This window comes from Nanorana parkeri, unplaced genomic scaffold (assembly GCF_000935625.1).
Source record: "Nanorana parkeri isolate BGI_ZX_2015 unplaced genomic scaffold, ASM93562v1 scaffold2178, whole genome shotgun sequence".
In the NCBI taxonomy this organism is placed as follows: domain Eukaryota; kingdom Metazoa; phylum Chordata; class Amphibia; order Anura; family Dicroglossidae; genus Nanorana; species Nanorana parkeri.
Window position 1 is genome coordinate 170558 of NW_017308446.1, and position 12169 is coordinate 182726.

A 12169-nucleotide genomic window follows, 5' to 3' on the forward strand; every position below is an offset into this window, starting at 1 on the left:
GGTTGACGCAGGAAGCTCAGGGATCGCCGGGTGACGGGGAGCTCTGTGGTCGCCAGGTGACGCAGGAAGCTCAGGGAGCACTAGGGTGGCAGCAACAGGTAGCAAACGAGTTTGTCTTCAGCCAAGCAATGCGTTGCTTGAATGCCGTGTAACGCACAACCCGGCTCTTTAAGGATTCCTGCCTGCTGATTGGCTGCGGCATCGGCATACTGGGTGAAATGATATAACTTTCCTTTTTACACTAGCCCGATCGTATGTACTGATCCTAACATGTGCTAAGCCTTAAAAGTCCCTCTACACTGCCACAGTTTACTGTTCCTGTACAGCTTCCCCATAGCCGCCTCCTGGGCTACCTATGGCTATTGTTGTGCCAGTGGATGGAACTCTGTAGTCCAGCAGGCAAGGCTGATACCATTCTTGAGATTGCAGTCCCATCGCAGCACATACATCTCTGCTAACATTGTAATACGATTCCCAAGTCTATGACCAGAATGGACTGTTGTTTGATATTTTAACTGAATTTGAGGGTTAAAGGGCAGAATGCACGCTTAGGATCCGTGTACATCACGGAGATCTATTTATCTGCAGGGCCGTGTCCCCTGCGAATATCTGTGAGCGTTCGTTCTGTGCAGATATGTGCCAAAACGAAAGCTCATTAGTTGTTTAGCTGTAATATCTAAGTATGGCCACTAGATGGAGCTGAGGGAGCACAGGGAATATATTTATACCTCCAGTGTTCCTCAGCGCCATCTAGTGGCCATTGGAGGTAAATATATAATTCCCTGTGCTCCCTCGGCTCCATCTAGTGGTCACAATGTGTAATGACGTGACAACCTTTGAAAATACATTTGTGCGTTGTACATAGCTGGCGTGACTCCGCTACCTTCTCGGTGATCGGTGACCACCCACATGGGGACAGTTTTATTTAACCCCTTGTCACGAAGGGGTTAATTTTCAGGTTAGAACAACCTTACTGTTCCCTGGCGTACTGGAGTCCTAACCTTTGACCTTTGCCCCGAGTCCTATGAGCTGCTCTCAGGTTTATCTGTGAACACATCTCACTGTCGGTGATTTATTTACTTGGAGCTTCACCCGAGGACTACACAGCACATCCTCCCAGATTGCTTTGTTTACCATTGGTATCTATAGGTAGACCTGTAATAATGCCCTACCTTCTACAGACCCAATGCACTAGAGTAGTGATTAGATACAGGCAGGTCTCAGGAGGCGGGCTGTGAACAGTCATTGCAGACCCAGAAGGTGTCGCACATTTTAAGATAAAGCGATCCTAAAGCTCGGGAAACATTAAAACAAGCAAGGACCCAATAAAAAGGAGGCGTTTACGCGTGGTGATTAATATTCTGATTTCTGGTTCTATTCCTGAGCTCCTCTTGCATTAGATTTAGATTTGGAGTCACTTCACTTTCTTTCTCTGACAGGTGCGCTGGGTGATTTCGAGAAGACCAGCCAACCTCCTCCGCCCGCGGACAAGACTACAAAACCCTCCGGTCCGGAAAGGCCGCCTGCGGATGCTGCTAAGGTAGGTGGCGGCCATGTTTGCCTCTCTCAGTGCACAGACGGCTCTGTAGGCCAAAATACAGCAGTTGGGTCACTTTGGTCGTGTTTCGTCCCTCGGATGGCTCTGTGCCGGGACTGAAGGGCAGGACTGGGGACCAATATGGCTGCCACAGCATATTGATTTCATTGGTTCTCAGTGAGCTAATAGACTGCACGGGTACACATTGGTCCAGTACAGCCCGTGTGGCAGATGTGAAGGTACAGAGGACATGCGTGTTCTTCTGGACTAATGGCTTTGTTTCTCTGGAGTAGAAAGTGCTCCCGTGGTGTCACCCTAACCAAGGCCCTTTTTGTCTTCACAGGATCCCATGTTGGCGTCTCAGGAGCAGTTCTTTCAGGAGCTGTTCAGCAGCGAGTTGGCTGCCCAGGCTTCGGAAGAGTTTGAGAAGGCCATGAAGGAGCTGGCCGAGGAGGAACCCCATCTGGTGGAGCAGTTCCAAAAGCTGTCTGAAGTTGCTGAAAAAGTCGGTGGGTACCAACCATCCTGAAGAATGTGAGACTTGCCTTCCATCTGGAGGGCGAGGGGGCAGAGTGAGCAAAGCAGGTCCTAAAACAGTCCTAAAGTCCTCCTTCCAGGGAACTCTGTCTTCAGTTCGCTTTCTATGGACAGGAAGGGGATGATGCAGTTCAGATTTTTTTTTATCAAAACATCCAAAATGATTGGGATCACTCTTGCCCCGTAGCAGCCATTGAGGTTCACTCTTTTCTTGTCTGGCTGTCATTTCCCCGTGCAGCTTCAATCATATTCAAGACATTGATTAGCTCCAAACTATTGAATACCTCAAACCCATGAGTTGGGTCCAAGCCGCTGGTTGGGTCCAAGCCAAAGCCTTGAAGCCGCTGGTTGGCTCCAAGCCTTGAAGCCGCTGGTTGGCTCCAAGCCTTGAAGCCGCTGGTTGGCTCCATGCCTTGAAGCCGCTGGTTGGCTCCAAGCCTTGAAGCCGCTGGTTGGCTCCGTTAGTTAATCATATCAAAACCAGCATTGGAAAATACAATTAATACTTCTGGCACCTTAAAGGGATACTGTCAATGCTCCTTCTGTGTAAAGCCTCCCCCCCCACCAAAAAACAAAACCTGATACTCGCCTCTCTAGCACTCCCCTGCCAGTACTTCCTCTGTTGTAGTTGATGCAAAATGCTTGGTGCTTCCAGGTGTGGAAGATTAGGTAACCTTCTCCGATAATCTAGTTCTCACTAGCTGCCAATTGGATTGCTGGGAGGGGGTGGGGGGTAATTATAGATACTACAGATTGCTCCTTGCCGCATTTCAGTCAGGAAGGTAGAGCTATTAAATTATTCTCCATAGAGATGACTCTGATACAAATGATCTTCTTTCTTCATCTGACAGGAAGTGATGAAACCTCCCAGCAAGAGTTTACTTCCTGCCTGAAAGAGACATTATCTGGATTGGCCAAGAATGCCAATGACTTGCAGGTAAGATGCCGACTTTCCACAATGACCTAATACAATTCTACAGAAGGGAAGGTGAGGATAATGTTCTAATGGGGACACCTGTTCCTTCTACAACCTGCCAAGGCATCGTACACAATACCAACACTCATTTCCTGTATTTGAAGACCTCATTCTAACATGACCCGGAGCTGTCAGTCAATCTTCAATATGGAAGTTCATGTATCCTGCAGATATTCATATAAAGCGGGTTTGGTGGTATCATCAAGGTACAGCTTGGCATAAGACCTCCATAGAGGGCCTCAACCAAACTGCTGTTCAGCTGTCTCTAATACTATAAATTATATTTATTGTATATGTTGTGTCAAGCTCTATATCCATGAGAAGATGCCGATTCCTGGAGTGGTGGGAGGATAATTCAACAAGTTCTCCTGATTTCTTCTCACATTCTTGGAAGACCTCCATTTTTTTTTTTATAGAACCATGGTTCTATTGAACGTATTTTACTCTTTGGGTTTTCGGTGGAGGGAAAGTCCTGAGAGGGGTCGGGGGACTCTACTCCGGACTTTCCCTCCCCCGAAAACCCAAATCCTGAGTCCAAGGTCTGGGACCTGTATTCTTTAGAGTGAGTAAAATACGTCCAATAGAACCATGTGCATTGGCATGGTTCTCCTCTATGAAAAATAGTGGCAATGAGGTCTTCCATGCATCTGAGAAGGAACATGTGGAGTTCCTTTTCCCACCTCATTTGTGGGTCATCTAATGGGTTCAAACTAGCCCCCTCTTGGCATGTTGATGCCTACACTGGGAACAATGACTTAACTCCAATGTACTCTTGACATCTTTTTCTGATCTGCCTCTTCTAAAAAGATCAGCTTCTTCAGGAGATATGGGGTGGTGGGGCTAGGTCTACCTTATTTATATAAAAGAACATCAATACCATCTAAAGATGGATCATGAAGTCTATGAATGGGTAAATCTGTTACTTCCATATGGAAATCCAGATATACTCATGGCCAGCCATGCTATGAATCACAGACCGACCTCCCGCAGTTGATCACAGGGGGGTCCTTTAAGGGAACGCAGGTCTCCAGAGTTTCTATGGGGCGTGATGTCTAAAAATATAATTTCTCCTGTAGATAAATCTCTTGTTCTCTTCTCAGAACCCCACCCTGTCAGAGGAGGAGCTGGCTCGGGCGATGGATGGTCTCGGAGTCGACGAGGACGGAGAAGGAAATATCTTGCCGTTCATGCAGAACATCATGCAGAGCCTGCTGTCCAAGGAAGTCTTGTATCCGTCCCTCAAAGAGATCACAGACAAGGTGAGTCTTCCATTTGGTCCTCTAAAGACTCCTTGGTACCGGCGTGGCTTCTATGTATTTACCTGCTGCAGGTTACCCGCGGTAGGACCTTCCCTGGTTCCTCTCATTACCTTTCGCAGTGCCCGCTGTCTTTGGGTTTTGGAACAAGTGTTGCAGTTGCAACGTATTTTCATGTCTCTTCTACGCTTGGGGGACACATGGAGAATGTCATTGAGCTCCGAAGTTGCCTGAAGCCACCTTCTTGGTCAGCTTGGAGTATATAATGTTGGAAGGGGAGTCATCAAGTGGGTGGAGAAGACCAGTCAAACGTTATACTAAAGCCCAGACCCACAACAGCTCCATGGCTGGACAGAGGCCCAGTAATTGGTGCCGAATGTTGTTTTATAGACGTCTTATGTTTCTGTCTCCTCCCCATCTTGGTGTCCCTTCTCATGGCCATGTCTTCTCCTCCCGCGCAGTACCCAGAGTGGCTGCAGACGAACCGGGAGTCTCTGCCCCCCGAGGAATACCACAAGTACCAGGAGCAGCACAACCTCATGAGCAGGATCTGCCAGAAATTCGAGTCCGAGCAGCCGGGCGAAGAGGCGGCCCGGTTCGAGGCGGTCATGGATCTCATGCAGCAGGTAGGAGGCCAGTCCAACAGTTTTCAGTGGTGATTCTTATAAAGGTCCCGTCCACTCCAAGGTGATATCTCGGTAACAGGTGGAGTCTTGATGGTTTTGCTTTGTGTGGTTCTTTATTTTATTTCTTATTTTGCAGCTTCAAGAATTGGGACACCCGCCTAAAGAACTGGCTGGAGATTCTGTAAGTTGATGTGTGTTGAAGGTACAATGGAGAACATTTGTCCTTGAGATGCCTACTGAGGAGGTCATTTCATCCAGATCTTGCTGTGGGGCCTCAGACTACCTCCACCAATCAGATTCCATTATGCAGATGTGGGAGCCCAGAGCTCCGCCTACTGATTGGATGTTTGGATGTGATTGGCCATGCAGGTAGATGACTTTGGGGGCGGATATGGGACGTGCCCCTTCGTCCCTCATACAGTGCTGGGTGCCCAGGCCTTCTGATCACTTGATCACTGGTGTGGTGATCATGTGATCGGGAGTCCTACCGGCTACTGATTGTAAATGACCAGGAACTGTTGGTGACACCGTGCTGGAGCTGCTGCCCAGTACACACAGTGACTCTGGGTCTGCGCACATATGCAGCAGCATGCCGTCAAAGCCCAGCACCATGCTGCCACATATGTGCGTAGTACAGCCGGCAACAGGTTGAGTAGCAAAGAACTTGTGATTGCTCTCAATAGGCTATTGTCCATTTCAGTCCTAATACTAAATCTGGAAAGAGTCCAGAGGCTCTTAGATATGACACAATTATAGAAAAAGGAGCAACAGGGACACTTGTGACTCCTCTCGTAGACATCTTTGCTACCCAGCCTCTCCATTAACCACAGGAGACCGGAGGCCCCCTAGATAAAATGCACAGTTGTAGAAAAGCAAGTAACAGAGACAGTTGTGACTCCTCTCAGCAGACACCCTGCTATCCAGCCACTCCACTAACCACTAGAATCCAGAAGCTCCTAGATAAAACACAGCAAGAAACACTTGTGACTCCTCTCGGCAGACCCCCCTGCTATCCAGCATCATCATTATCCACAGCAGTCCAGAGGCTCCTAGACAAAACACACAATTAGAGAAAGCAAGCAACAGAGACAGATCCCTCCCACTCCTCCAGTTTCTATTTGAGGCCCGTGACTCTGCTCTGTGTCACCGAGACGTCTGCAATCTTGTGACCACTTTTGGCTATTTGGCCGCGAGTCTTCCTCGCACGACCTGTTTACAAACTCTGCCGGGGAGGGGGGGGGACACGTCTAGATTGATTTCCATCCGCGCTGCCCGGAGCCAGCAAACGTCTCTTCTGTCAAGCTGAAGACTAAGGTGGAGCTCTGGACGCAATTTTTTACATTTTTTGTGTCCGGAAACGGGTAGAATTTTGGTAAAAAAAACAATTTTCATTGACTTTTCTCTCTTCCATCCCCAGCCTCCCGGACTGAACTTCGATCTTGACGGAATGAACCTGAACTCCAGCAACGCGAGTGGAGAGCAGTGCTCCATCATGTGACCTCGGCCTCCCCGGACGGTCGGCACTTGGACTCGGAGTAGGGGGCAACCTCCCGTTTCGATTGGCCAGGAGCGCTGTATGGGGAGTGGTGGGCCGGGTTCCTGAGCGAAGCATGGCAGACCACTAGAGAACTAGGTTTACCCGACTGATCCTTGTCAGCGCCTGCGGAGAAGATCCGGGCGGACGACGGAGATGGCCTTATTAACTGTACTAACCACGCTTAAAAAAAGACTTGAACTGGTTATTAAAGCATTTTCCTCTTTGGTACAATTCGGTAAAAGTCATTGCATGGGCGCCCACTGCGTCTTGTTAAATTGTTTTCGGCAAATAGGTGCCACCGGAGGGCGCTGGCCGGAGATGGACATTGGTTTGATCACAGCAGGAGATACCTGAGTTGAGGTTTCTTCTCGTAATCCACTGTACTACGGTTAACCATCCATACACCGGGGTGTTGTTGAGTTTTGGCAACCCAAGAAATTGAAGCCAAATCTTGAGAGGCTTGAGATCTTGTGTTTGAGGGGCGGGAAATAAAGTTTGCATTATGACCAACTTGTTCACAAGAGGTGGACGTTCCAGTTGACGAGTGTCCATCTCATTGTGTTTGAGGGGCGGTAAGGAAAGTTTGAATGTTGAACAACTCGTTCACAAGAGGTGGACGTTCCAGTTAGCAAGTGTCCATCTCATTGTGTTTGAGGGGCGGGAAGGAAAGTTTGAATGTTGACCAACTCGTTCACGAGAAGTGGACATTCCAGACATGTCCATCTCATTGCATTTGAGAAGACCAGTATGTAATATAGGACGGAGGATATCTCAGCCTAGGTAGACTGTAACCGTTTTATACGTAGAGTTGATCCTTGTTTCCGTTTTACGTCCAGCTATGTCGTGAAGGGTTACCAAAATGTGAACATACCATGTGCAGAAGCTTTAACAAGCAAATATTGGCTTTAAAATTGACCAAAAGCTCACTGCACACCAGAAGTCATGGTGGGTTATGTGGGTCATCTTCTGGCTCAGCAAGTCTCTGCCTTGAATGTTGGGTGTTCCTTCATCTTGGTGTGTTCCTTCTCCTCCTGATTCTCCATAATGTAAAGCAAATAAAAAACAAAATTCAGCTGGGAGAGCTGGACCAGTTTGTAATATTTTGGCATGGGGGCTGATATGGAAAATCAAAGGTGGAGATCTCACCACCCTATTCTTATTGAGAGATGCACTATATGGCCAAAGGTATGTGGATCCCATCTGCTCATACTCCATTACATAAAGACATTGTAGACACTTGAGCTCTTCCAGCCTTGTGGTAACAGTTTGGTGAAGCCCCATTTTGGTTCCACAATGGTGGACTTCAGGTGTCTCCAGTGACGGATTCTGTTCATACTCCATTACATAAAGACATTGTAGACAATGGTTCTCTTCCAGCCTTGTCGTAACAGTTTGGCCCCTTTTGGTTCAATAAAGGTGGACTTCAGGTGTCTCCAGTGAAGGGTTCCGTTCATACTCCATTACATAAAGACATTGTAGACAATGGTTCACTTCCAGCCTTGTGGTAACAGTTTGGCCCTTTTCGGTTCCACCATGGTAAAGTTCAGGTGTCTCCAGTGAAGGGTTCTGGTAATTATACATCGTACAAAGACATTGTGGACACTTGAGCTCTTCCATCCTCGCGTTAACAGTTTGGTGAAGACCCTTTTCTGTTCCACCATGACTGTCCCCTGTGTTCAAAGCCAGCTCCATAAAGACATGGGTTGACCAGTAGGGTGAAGACCCTTTTCTGATCCACCATGACTGTCCACTGTGGACAGAGCCAGCTCCATAAAGACATGGTGTGTCCAGTTTGGTGTTGAGGAACTTGAGTGTCCTGCACAGAACCATCCCTACTGAACACCTTTGGGATGAATTGGAACCCCAATTCCGAGCCAGGTCTTCTCATCCACTATCAATACCTGACCTCATAAATGTGCTTCTGGCTAAATTGGGCACAAATTCCCTCAGGCACACTCTTGTGGAAAACCTTTGTGAAAGACTGGAAGCTGTTCTAGAAGCAAAGGGGGTCAAACGCCATATTAATGACCACGGTTTTGGAGTGGGAGGTCCAACATGTGATAGGTAGGTGTCCACAACCGTTTGGCAATATGGTGTAACTCCAGCATCTACAAGAAATCATCAAATTTGGGAGATCTGACCTTCATGGCTAAGACATTACTTTTTTTTCTGCCATTGGCAACAGTTTTAGGCCTCTGAAAAACCAAACACTCCATTCAATTTGTACTGGAGGTCTGAAAGGAAGGTGGTGATGGGTTTTTCTTGTCAACATTGTTTTTTGCCCCACAATTTTGAAGCTTTTTTGGGTTTTTTTTGTACCATGAAACAATAAATGGGCCTCATTTACCAATATGCAAGGGTGAAGGACTATCGGAATCCTCCAGGATAACCTGTTGCAATCTTATCAGGGTAGTGAGTGAAATAATCCGGAAGTCACTCACCTTTAGGTTCTTCTAACACCTACAGGAGGATTGGACACTGGCAAACAAAAAACTAGGCCAGCCCGAGGTATAACCCCTTCCACTACCTGCATACCTAAATTATTTGCTGGTGTCCTCGGAGGATGGATGTTTTTCTTCAGCCCTTCTGTGTAAGAGAGGAACCTAATTTTTCTGGCACATGTGTTCTCTTTTCTCCAGACTCTTCATTCATTCATGGTTGCTGCTAGAGCTGGTCTCTTCTAATGCAGCCATCTGGCGAGGCCTGCCTCAGCCTAGTTTTTGGAGGGTTGCATCTAGAAACTGCTGGTCTGAACGTTGCGGGGCTGGCAAGCCTCAGCCTAGTTTTTGGATGGTTGTGTCCAGAGACTGCTAGTCTGGACATTGCCGGGCTGGCCAGCCTCAGGCTAGTTTTTGGATCGTGGCATCCAGAAACTGCTGGTCTGAACATTGCGGGGCTGGCCAGCCTCAGCCTAGTTTTTATATGGTCCCATCCAGAAACTGCTGCTATGGACATTGCCGGGCTGGCCAGCCTCAGGCTAGTTTTTGGATAGTGGCATCCAGAAACTGCTGGTCTGAACATTGCGGGGCTAGCCAGCTTCAGCCTAGTTTTTATATGGTCCCATCCAGAAACTTCTGCTATGGACATTGGGGGGCTAGCCAGCTTCAGCCTAGTTTTTGGAAGGTCGCATCCAGAAACTGCTGGTCTGGACATTGTGGGGCTGGCCAGCCTTAGCCTAGTTTTTGGATGGTTGCATCCAGAAACTGCTAGTCTGGACATTGCGCGGCTGGCCAGCCTCGGCCTAGTGTTTGGATGGACCCATCCAGAAACTGCTGGTCTGGACATTGCGGGGCTGGCCAGCCTCAGCCTAGTTTTTATATGGTCCCATCCAAAAACTGCTGCTATGGACATTCCACCCTTGTACATCCCAGTCATGGACAGTTGGCAGACTTCTTCAGCCGCCAATGCCTGGACCTGGGGGTGTGGTCCCTTCACCTGGAGGTGTCTTAGATGCCAGATGTGGACGTCCTGGCCTCCAGGTCTAACAAATGACTGGAGAGGTTTCTCTCCAGGTACAGGGGTCCTCTAGATCAGATCTTTGGCCCTCCAGCTGTGATGAAACTACAATTCCCGTGAGCCATTGCAAGACTCCCACAGCCATGGCTTTCAGAGGCAGCTGCATAATGGAATTTGTATTTTAGTACAGCTGTAGGGCTGAAGTTGGCCTGCCCCTGCTCCAGGTGGTGGATGGCTCAGTACACTATGATCTGTGCCCTTCCTCTCTTGAAACATCATCCTCATCTGCTTTGCAGGATCATTCCAGTGATCCTCTGGAGACCTTAGTACAGGTAGTCTCCCTCTGTTTGTTCCCCCATGACGCTGTAGGATCTGCATCTAGTTCTTTCTGCTCTTCAGAAACCACCATCTGAACCTACCAGATACATTCCTCTCTCCACTGTTACCCGCAAGGTGGTGTTCCTTGTAGGCCTCACCTCTGCAAGGCAAGAACTGGTGGCCTTATCCTAATGGGAACCTTTTCTGGTTTTACATAGGGTTGTGTTGGTGTTGAGGCCCAGGACTTCCTTCTTGCCTGAGGCAATATCTGCCTTCTACCTCAACCAGGACCTCGTTCTTCCATCCCTGTGTCTGGCTAAAGTTCACCACAAGGAAATACCCCTTCATTGGATGTGGTTTGGTCTGAGAGTCCACATCTCAGACACTGCTTCCCTTTGTCTCATCTCAGGTGGCTTCCATAAGGGTGCTCCAGCTTCTTCTTCCTCCATCTCTAGGTTACTTTGTGTCATCTCAGGTGGCTTCCATAAGGGTATCCCGGCTTCTCCTTCCTCCGTCTCTAGGAGACTTTGTGTCATCTCAGGTGGCTTCCATAAGGGTGCTCCAGCTTCTCCTTCCTCCATCTCTAGGTTACTTTGTGCCATCTCAGGTGGCTTCTATAAGGGTGTTCCAGCTTCTCCTTCCACCATCTCTAGGTTACTTTGTGCCATCTCATGTGGCTTCCATAAGGGTGTTCCAGCTTCTCCTTCCGCCATCTCTAGGCGACTTTGTGTCATCTCAGGTGGCTTCCATAAGGGTGCTCCAGCTTCTCCTTCCTCCATCTCAAGGAGACTTTGTGTCATCTTAGGTGGCTTCCGTAAGGGTGCTCCAGCTTCTCCTTCCGCCATCTCTAGGCGACTTTGTGTCATCTCAGATGGCTTCCATAAGGGTGCTCCAGCTTCTCCTTCCGCCATCTCTAGGCGACTTTGTGTCATCTCAGGTGGCTTCCATAAGGGTGCTCCAGCTTCTCCTTCAGCCATCTCTAGGAGACTTTGTGTCATCCCGGGTGGCTTCCACAAGGGTGCTCCAGCTTCTCCTTCCACCAGCTCTATGTGGCTCAAAGAGACCTTCATCCAAACCTATGGTCCCAACGAGCGGGTCCTACCCTGGGTCCCTCAATGGATTTCTACTTGCCGTCATGGCGGAGTCCATTGGGAGACGCAGGTCCCTTCCCTCTATCATCATGCTCTCAATACTACATGCTACACAATGGAGGCATGCTGGTAGAAGGAGAGAGCTTATCCTGGTCTGGCCTGCAGTTTTGTTGGCCGGGTCCTCTCCTCCTGACGGTGGCAGTATTACCCAAAGTCGAATGCCTTCTGGTGTCCCTCAAAGGATCTTACAGGGAGTGCAGAACCCCAACTTTATTAACGTGGACAATGAACGTTTTATGTGTCCGTCCTGTCCTAAGATTCACACAGCTCTGCCACATAGCTGCAGTTTCACTTACAGGTCACCGCCCAAACCTGTAACCAGACAGCAATGCCCTATTCACACTTGTTATATGCACTTGCTGCATGTACACGACAATGCGAATCCAGCCGAAGGAGAAGCAGCGCCATGATGCGCTCATCTGTCTCACTCTGCTCTCTCCTATCAGCGTGCTGGTTCTCCCTCTCCCAGCCTGAGCTCTGCTGCATATAGGCTGCAAGTCAAATAAGTGTACTTACAACTATAACAATGTAATAATGACGTCTATCTATCTATCTATCTATCTGTCTGTCTGTCTGTCTATCTATCTATCTATCTATCTATCTATCTATCTATCTATCTATCTATCTATCTATCTATCTATCTATCTATCTATCTATCTAACAAACTAATCTATATTGAGCAGAGTTCTCGCTCCGCCGCGCTGCGTCACTCGGTGGGTGGAGTCAGGACCAGCCAGGGCGGAGGGGCGGAGTTATGGCCGGTCCTTGAGGAGAG

At 48.4% G+C, this 12169-nt stretch overlaps 1 protein-coding gene across 1 annotated transcript in view; it reads left to right on the plus strand.

Moving 5' to 3' along the window:
* The window catches only part of PEX19 (peroxisomal biogenesis factor 19), a 13299-nt gene extending 6862 nt beyond the window's left edge, over positions 1–6437 (plus strand). Inside the window, exons 2-8 of the mRNA XM_018572934.1 lie at positions 1440–1540; positions 1881–2046; positions 2926–3011; positions 4151–4309; positions 4768–4932; positions 5069–5113; positions 6350–6437. Of these exons, the coding sequence (XP_018428436.1) occupies positions 1440–1540; positions 1881–2046; positions 2926–3011; positions 4151–4309; positions 4768–4932; positions 5069–5113; positions 6350–6430 (803 nt within the window). The 3' untranslated portion in view covers positions 6431–6437. The remainder of the gene's footprint in view (positions 1–1439; positions 1541–1880; positions 2047–2925; positions 3012–4150; positions 4310–4767; positions 4933–5068; positions 5114–6349) is intronic.
* Positions 6438–12169: the final 5732 nt, after the last annotated feature.